Source organism: Gekko japonicus, unplaced genomic scaffold, assembly GCF_001447785.1.
Source record: "Gekko japonicus isolate JY-2015 unplaced genomic scaffold, Gekko_japonicus_V1.1 scaffold1012, whole genome shotgun sequence".
NCBI classification, from domain to species: domain Eukaryota; kingdom Metazoa; phylum Chordata; class Lepidosauria; order Squamata; family Gekkonidae; genus Gekko; species Gekko japonicus.
The window spans coordinates 340,837-348,996 of NW_015172587.1; the positions used below are offsets into that span (position 1 = coordinate 340,837).

General features: G+C 47.0%; 1 protein-coding gene across 1 annotated transcript in view; it reads right to left on the reverse strand.

Moving 5' to 3' along the window:
- Window positions 1–510, reverse strand: part of GTPBP2 (GTP binding protein 2) — a 14,715-nt gene extending 14,205 nt beyond the window's left edge. Inside the window, exon 1 of the mRNA XM_015421488.1 lies at window positions 244–510. Within this exon, the coding sequence (XP_015276974.1) occupies window positions 244–423 (180 nt within the window). The 5' untranslated portion in view covers window positions 424–510. The remainder of the gene's footprint in view (window positions 1–243) is intronic.
- Between the last annotated feature and the right edge of the window lie 7,650 nt (window positions 511–8,160).

The window sequence follows — 8,160 nt, forward strand, 5'->3', positions numbered from 1 at the left end:
GTAGCACCTGTAGGCATACAAACATTTCTTACAAGGGTCCTGCACCCTATCCCAAGCCAGGGCACGGCACTCCGGAACCGACTGTAGCCCACAAAGACCAAGGGAGACAAGGATCCGGAGCGGGAGAGAGACGCCTCTCGCCCCCCGTTCAGCCCACCAGCACTCTGCAAACACACACACACACACCCCTCGTAGCCCAAGGACGCATTATTCCACCACGACCCCTTGACGTGCTCTACTCACCTCCGGCGGCAGGTACGGCGGATTGTTGGCCTTCCCTCCCCGGTGTCGTCCGTTCTTCTTCCTCCCCTTGGAAGACCCGCCACCAGAGCCACTGCCGCCGCGGCCTCGCAGGCCCCCACCGTTCCCGCCCCCCACGGGCCGGCAGCAGCCCCCAAACAGTTCTGACACCCGCGAATCCATCCTGGATCGGCCGGCCTGCTGCCACCCTGGCCAGCCGGCCGGCCCGCCCTCCCCCAGCAGCGCGGATGCGACTTCGTTCTGACGGCGATCCTCTACCCTGGCTCCTAGCGTCAGAAAACAACCGCAGGGCACCACGGGAAACAGACCCGACGGCAACGCTATGGACTACAACTCCCAGCAGCCTCTTCACCGAGGCAAGACCATTGATGCCATCCCAAAGATGACTCGCACCAATTTCGACGCGAAGCGTTAAGCGCCACGGGTATTGAGAGGGGTATGAAGTATAATATCTGGACTTCCTAATGTAACCAAGGACCTTTCCTGGGGACGCAGATGCTGTCAGTCTCACAGACGCTTTTAGGATTGCACCTGAGTTTTCTCCCTGAAGATCTACCAGAGGTGTTGTTTTCATTATTTATTTCCGAAACATGTATTTTAGCATCGCTTTCAAAGCTTGCGTTCATTAACTTCCTCTTTCAGACGCCAAATAGTGAATTTTTGAAAGGAGGATACGAAATTATCCAATAAGGGTTTAAAACAACTTTTTTCTTTGATCCCTCTCATTACCCCGTAGGTAAAGGTAAAGGTTCCCTTGCTCTAAATCCAGTCGAGTCCAACTTTAGGGTTGCGGTGCTCATCTCCGTTTCAAAGCCGAAGAGCCAGCGCTGTCTGAAGACGTTTCCGTGGTCATGTGGCCGGCGTGACTAAACACCAAACACCGCAGCTCCCTCATTACACAACCGAAGTGTTAAAACTGCACCACCAAAATTAAAACAGAGGTATTTATGAAAGAGCTGCGGTGGCTCAAGTGGTTAAGACGCTGAACTGCAGGCTGTGGAAGGTCAGGAGTTCGAGACCCGGGTGCCGCAAGACGGAGTGTGCTTCCGTCTCTAGTTGCAGCTCCTGCCAACCTAGCAGTTCGAAAGCAAGAAATTGCAAGTAGATAAATAGGTACCACTTCGGTGGGAAGGTAACAGCGTTCCGTGCGCCTTGGTGTTTAGTCATGCCAGTCACATGACCACGGAAACGTCTTCAGAGAGCGCTGGCTCTTCAGCTTAGTCCGCACAAATGCGTACTTCCCCATTTGGCTTTACTGAGGAAATTATGGGGGTCTCCCACCGGGCCGACGCAACTGGTTCTAGGACTCCTTGTTCCACCAGACGGTCGAGTTCGGCCTCGATCTTCAGCTTCATTGCTATAGGCAGCAGCTGGGCCTTTATGCGAATGGGCCACACCACTGGGTCGAGGTCCAGAGATATGGGGGGGCTGTGAACCACCCCAGTGTGCCATCAAAGACACGGGGAAATTCCGCACACACTGTGCCAAAGTCCCGCAACCTGACCTGATGGATTCCCTTAACCAAGAGTTCCAGGGCCTCGAACCAAGAGAGTCCTAACAGGCTGGAGAGAGGCCTGTCCACCACCAGCAGGTCTAAGGTGCCATTAAAGTCTTGGAACTGCACCCAGAACTTGCCCCAACCCCGCACCGCCACAGGGTTCTTATTGAAGTCCCGTAACCGAAAACCCTGGGACTTCCGCAGGGGAGGGCCCCCCAGGGACATAGCGTGTGGAGCATATCCGCAGAGATGATGGAGTAGGTTGACCCCGTGTCAATCTCCATGCTGCAGGGGGACCCCTCTATAAGAACTGTGACATGTATCTTCTTGGGGCCATCAGGGGGCAAGTTACAGACCGGTTGCTGCGGAAAGTGGGCCGATACGGAGTGGAGGTCGGCGGGCGGGTCCGGCGAGGTCTGGTGTGCTGTTGACTTCTGGCGTGGTCCCTTGGAGCGGCAGACCCTGGCAATGTGCCCCGATTTGTTGCAGGTGAGGCAGATCGCATTTCGGAAATGGCACGATTTTCACTCATGGCCTTCCTCACAGCTGGCACACGGAACTGACGTGGTTGAAGCCTTGCCCGGTTTGGAGGATGAGTGTCGCTGGAGGGCCTGTAGAACCTCTTCCTCGTCTGAGGTGTCAGAGCCGACAGTCATTTGGGTGCGGTGGACTGCCTTGGTGCGGCGGTCTTGATGGGCTTTCTCATATGCGGTGGCTGAAATGTCTTTCAGTAGAGAGCGGTGTAACTCTTCTAGCCACAAGGAGACCGACAACCAATACACACCAGTACAGCACAGCTCAGGTCCGTGACCTTGTTTATTTAGTAGTATCCTCAATAATAACACAAGCCCCGACCTGCAGGGAAGAAGGCTTAAAAAACGGAGAGGGAGAGGAGTGGCTCTCTCAATCCTTTTCAGGTGTATAGCACGATACAACTTCATCTTAAAGAGATATACACCACATCTCCCTTTCATAGTTAAAATAACAATGATGATTACATTGATATTAACATATTTAAAACAATAATTAAATTTTTAAAATCCATATATTTCAGGTCGAAACACTGATCTACCATGTGCTGTAACATATATTGGTTGCCTATGATATTCTGGTACCTCACTATTTTTCTCTATTCCCCTCTCTTCTCCTTTTTTGATATTTTCTCTACTATCCCCCTCTTTCTGAGCTTTGAGCCTCTGTCTATTTCTTATATACACTTGGCCATTATCTGTCACCACCTGATATGCTCGAGGTTGCTCGCCCATGAGGTGCGGGAAGGAGCAATTGGTGGCCGCTCGCCTGAGGCCAGCCAAGTACTCGGAGGCTGGCTCGTTCGGCCCTTGAACCCTCAGGCAAAAGTCCATGCGCTCGGCAAATTTCGTGGGCTTAGGCGAAAGGTGGTCGGTCAACGCCTTCACTAGCACCGAGTAAGGCTCATCCTTTGTCTTCTTAGGGGCGATGAGGTCCTTGAGCAATAGGACGGTGTCCATGCCGCACAATTGCAGGAGATGAGCTTTCTTCTTCCTCTCGTCCGCAATGTCGTTGCAGTCAAAGTAGTTTTTGAGGATCTCGAGCCAGGTCTCCCATTCCGTGGGGCAGGAGATATTGAAGGCGGCGATGTTGCCCTGGTTGGTCGCCATTGTGCGGCGGCCATGTGGTTGGAGTATCTTAGGAACGGCGGCGGCAGCTGGAGCGTCGCGGAAAGTGCTGCTGCTCTCGGGGTCAGCAGGGCGAGTTACGGAGCCAGGAGTGGAGCAATGAGCCGCGGCCGGAGAACCAGGGTGCGGAGCGGAGCGGCTTGCGGCGGTCTTGGCGTCGGGGCTCGATGCGGTGCTCGAATTGGCGTCCGGGTCGTTGTTCATGGGAGTGCAGATCCCACCTTCGTCGCCAGTGAAAAGTATGCAGACGGAGAGTGATTCAGCTAAGCATACTTTATTCAGTCAGGAACAAGACACCTTGGCCAGCTCGCAGTCCGGCTTATATTCCCACAGAACCCACCACCATAACACACACCCCACTTCCCGATAGGCTATTTACAGTAACCGAGAGGCCTATTGGCCTCACGGTCTGGGACCTAGCCCTCTGATTGGGCCGGGCTAGGATCCTACTGACCCATTGTCTTTCGGCGCGAAGCTTGAGGTTTTGTCCCTGGACAAGTCTGGACATGCCCGGCCCTGTCAGGGCTGGATACACTACAGGAACCTTTACCTTTTTTATTTATAAAATAAGTCTTTTCATTAATCTTCAGTTCAAAGTGAAAGGAATTTGCAGTCCTTCGATTCTCAACAGTGACTTTAGGACTCTTGCTGCTTTCTGCTGCCACAGACAGACTAACACGGCTCCCCATCTTGATCTACACAGATTTTGCTGTTATTGCTGGGATAACTATCACTCCCCCTCTCCCTCCCCCTGAATTTAATAATGATAACTGATACACTCAGTGAACTAGCATACAGTGAAGTTTGATATTTTGATGCAACACTTTCAGATATGCAGTACGTTTGTATATGCTGCCACAGCCATATAAATGCAAAATAATGGAAATATAAAGAGCGGCCTAATAATTAAAGCTGCTGAACTACAGATCCCATCATGCCATAAGAACACACAGATTGAGTTCCACTCACCCTCACCGCTAGTGGGCGGCTTTGTTTTCAAACATAGCCACCTCTTCGGTATTTGTTCTGGACCTTGCCCACTGTGCTGGCTTACAGCAGATAGCAACATTTCTGGACCTTGCCCACTGTGCTGGCTTACTGCAGATTGCATCAGTTGGAAAAGACTGCTCTGATTAGAAAATCCATTGCATCTAGTCTGATGCAATGAATTTACTAAACAGCAATCAGTGCAGAGCCTCAGTACAAGACTTTCTCTGTGCAGCTCAGTGACTATTAGTGGCCCATCCAATCTGACACAGTGTCACACAGTAGCCAAAACCCAGGTACTGTCCATGCTTGTAGCTGCCACCACTTCCTGTGGCAGAGAATTCCATGTGTTAATTACTCTTTCGGTGAAGAAGTATTTCCTTTTATCTTTTCTAAATCTACTGGTCATTAATTTCATTGAGTGCCCATGTATTGTGAGACGGGGAGAAAAGTACTTTTTTCTCTTCTCTACTCATGCATAATTTTGTAAACCTCTATTGTGTCTCCCCTCAGTTGTTGATCCTCCAAGCTAAAGAGCCTTAACCTCTTTAACATTTTTCATAGGGAAGGTGTTCCATCACCATAATTTTAATTGCCCTTTCCCAATGCTATCTTTTTTGAGGTGTGCTGACCAGAACTTTACACAGTATTCCAAATGAGGCTACACCATAGATTTATACAGGGGCATTATGATACTGGCTGATTTGTTTTCAGTCCCCTTCCTAATAATCCCCAGTATAGTATTTGCCCTTTTTTATTGCAGTTGCTGAACATTTTGTAGTTAGGCAAAAAATCCTGTTAGTGCCTCTGTGGCAGTATAAATAATTATTTAATTTTTATTCCGCCCCTCCTTCAAGAAGCTCAAGGTAATATCTATATACATCCTTTGCTTCTTACAGCAACCCTGTGGTATAATTTAGGCTGAGAGACTGTTGCTGGCCCAAGACCACCCAGTCAAGTTTATGGCACAGAGTGGATTTGAACCAGGTCTCCCTGGTCTGATGCTAGTCATTATGTCACCTTGGTTTCCTAAAGCTAAATAATGGTTTTCAATAAGCTAAATAACTGATAATCTGCCACCTTCTAATGATAACTCCCCCAGGCTGCCCTATCTCTAGGGATCCTATGTCTGGAGGAGGAGGGTGCAATGTGCTTGCCCCTATCTGTGCATGCTGGGTTCTGCTCCTCACAGTGCAATCCTGAGCAGAGTTATAATCTTCTAATTCCATATAAGTGAATGGGCTTAAAAAGGTGTAACTCTGTTCAGGATGGTACTGTTGCAGAACAATGTTAAACAGGTCCACACCAAAATCCTTCAAGTCTGTACAGTGGGGTTTACTTCAAGGAAAGTGTTCTTAAGATTCACTGGAACAAAGTTTGAGTCCAGTGGCAACCTTTAAGACCAACAACCTTTTATTCAAGGTATAAGCTTTTGTGTGCATGCACACATCTTCAAATACATTGAAATGGAAGTTGCCAGTCCATACATATAGGTAGAGGGTGATCAGCAAATTAGCATACAGCATAATAAAGTTGTTTGACAAATGCAAGCACCAAAATGAAATAACAAGCTTAATTTATATGGTCACCATTTGTTTGGGTTTAATCATAGTGAAGAAAATAAATATATCCGAATCGGAGACTGATGGGCAGATGTACTCTTCTTATTTGTGGAATGCTATGAGTAATTAACTGAGACCTTGCTATTACGCTCTGTCTCCTCTCAAGCATAGAAGCAACCTTACAGCATCCTCTTCTTTGGGGTGGGGCAATTGGCTGTGCATTGTATATCTTCTGTCCTCAGACCAGAGAAATGGATTCCAATCTACCATTCCAAATTACATTACATTCTACTATTCATTACATTACATTACTGTGGTGTATTCAATGCAATGACAACTGTATGTGAATCACCCTATTGAATCACCATGTTAAGCTTCGTCCTGGGCTAGGATCCTAATCCCTCCAATCGCATTAGTAGCCCAGGAAGAACCAACCAATCAAGTGCCAGCAAGCTCCCTGAGCGGGAACGTCTGTGATTGGTCATTATGTATACAATCTTATTGGTTGGTAATGTATAGTAGGGCATGGCTACATTAGCCGGGAGAGTTTAACAGCAGAACAGCTTCAATGCAAAAGCTGTTCTGGCTATCAGATGTTGATCTGTGTTGGAGTTGTGTTCGAGTTGTTGAATAAAGCTGAATCTTTGCTGAATCACTCTCCGACTACTTTGTTAAGCGAGCAATTTAACAATTACAATCTACTATTCTAATCTATTCCAAATAAGAAATAAAACAAATAGGATGTATAGCCCTATCTGGGGGATTTTATTTGCCCGGACTATTAATGGGATATAAATTGCAGGTTTCGGAGGGGTGTGTGTGCAGATTTGGGGGTTTATTTTGTTCATTATAAATTGTATTGCTTTTAATTACGATTTGTAAGCTGCCATAAGAAAAGGTGGGTTGTCACTATTTTAATTAATAAATGAATAAATATTGGCATACCAAAGGCCATAAAGTGATTCTGTGGCTGAGGACGAACTTAAAGCTAGGTCTCTCCTTCAACAAATTCTCTAGCCATTCCATTTTGTTAGATTAGTCTACTGCATTTGATACAATGGACAATGTCATTTTGTTGCACTGCTCAGAACAAGGCTTTGGGGTGACCAGTATGGTCCTCTGTTGGTTCTTAGCTTTTTAATTTGATAGATGACAGAGAGTTCCTTTGGAAACGTTGATTCAGCACCAGGGAAGAGAGCTGTGATGGTCTTCAAGGCTTGGTGTTTTGTCTGGTTATACAAGACCTATGGAAGAGATCATCATCCTGAACATTGCAGTTGAATAGTATCAATATGCTGATGACACAAAGCTATATATCTTTATCAAAATCCAGATGTGGCTGTTTTGTCACATTCCAGTGCCTGGAGGCTAGGCTCAAGAAGGTAAGGGTGAACAAGTCCAGGGTGAATCCAGACAAGGCAGAAGTGTTGTTGACTGGAGAGGCTGTTGTTCTTGAGGGAAATACTCTACCTCTGCTAGACAAAGATAAACCAACCCTTTCTGATTATGTGAAGAGGCTGAAGATGCTCTTGAATTCATTCTTGAACTTTGAAATGCAGGTTGTTTTTATTATCAATAGTGCTTTTTCAATGTCTGGGGTATATGATTTGGGGTGGTTGGGTGTGAAGGCATGTCAGTGAACCATTCTAGAATATTAATAGAATCTTCCTGAGATCAGCCCAAACAGAAGGTCTTGGTTCCAGAACCAGCGAAGGTCACCTTGAACGGCAGAGTTCCCTAAGTTTGAGAAGATATTATTTGGGGTGGTCCAGAACTCAACATTTGTTATTATATTGGCTAATATAGAACTAGAAACTGCGAACTTGGAACCGACTTCAGTCTCCCCTTAAACAATAATAAAAGAAGAAGAGGAAGAAGAAGAGGAGATTGGATTTATATCCCACCCTTCACTACCCAAAGGTGTCTCAGAGAGGCTTACAAACTAAAGCATTAACAGCAATTTTGCAGCATTATAAGGCCATTAAGAAACACAGGTAACGCATTGCTTTAGCAAGTAGAAAGATACAAAGACATAGACGCTTGCAATCAGGCATGACCATATTAGGCATTGCTAGGGCCCGTTACTAAGGGAGATGTTAACCTTGCTTTATTTCTGTAATCAGAGGTTTAACACCTGTTGATAAACAGGAAAGCTTCGGCCTTCCCACAAGCAAGATGTGCGGTCAGCCAAGGA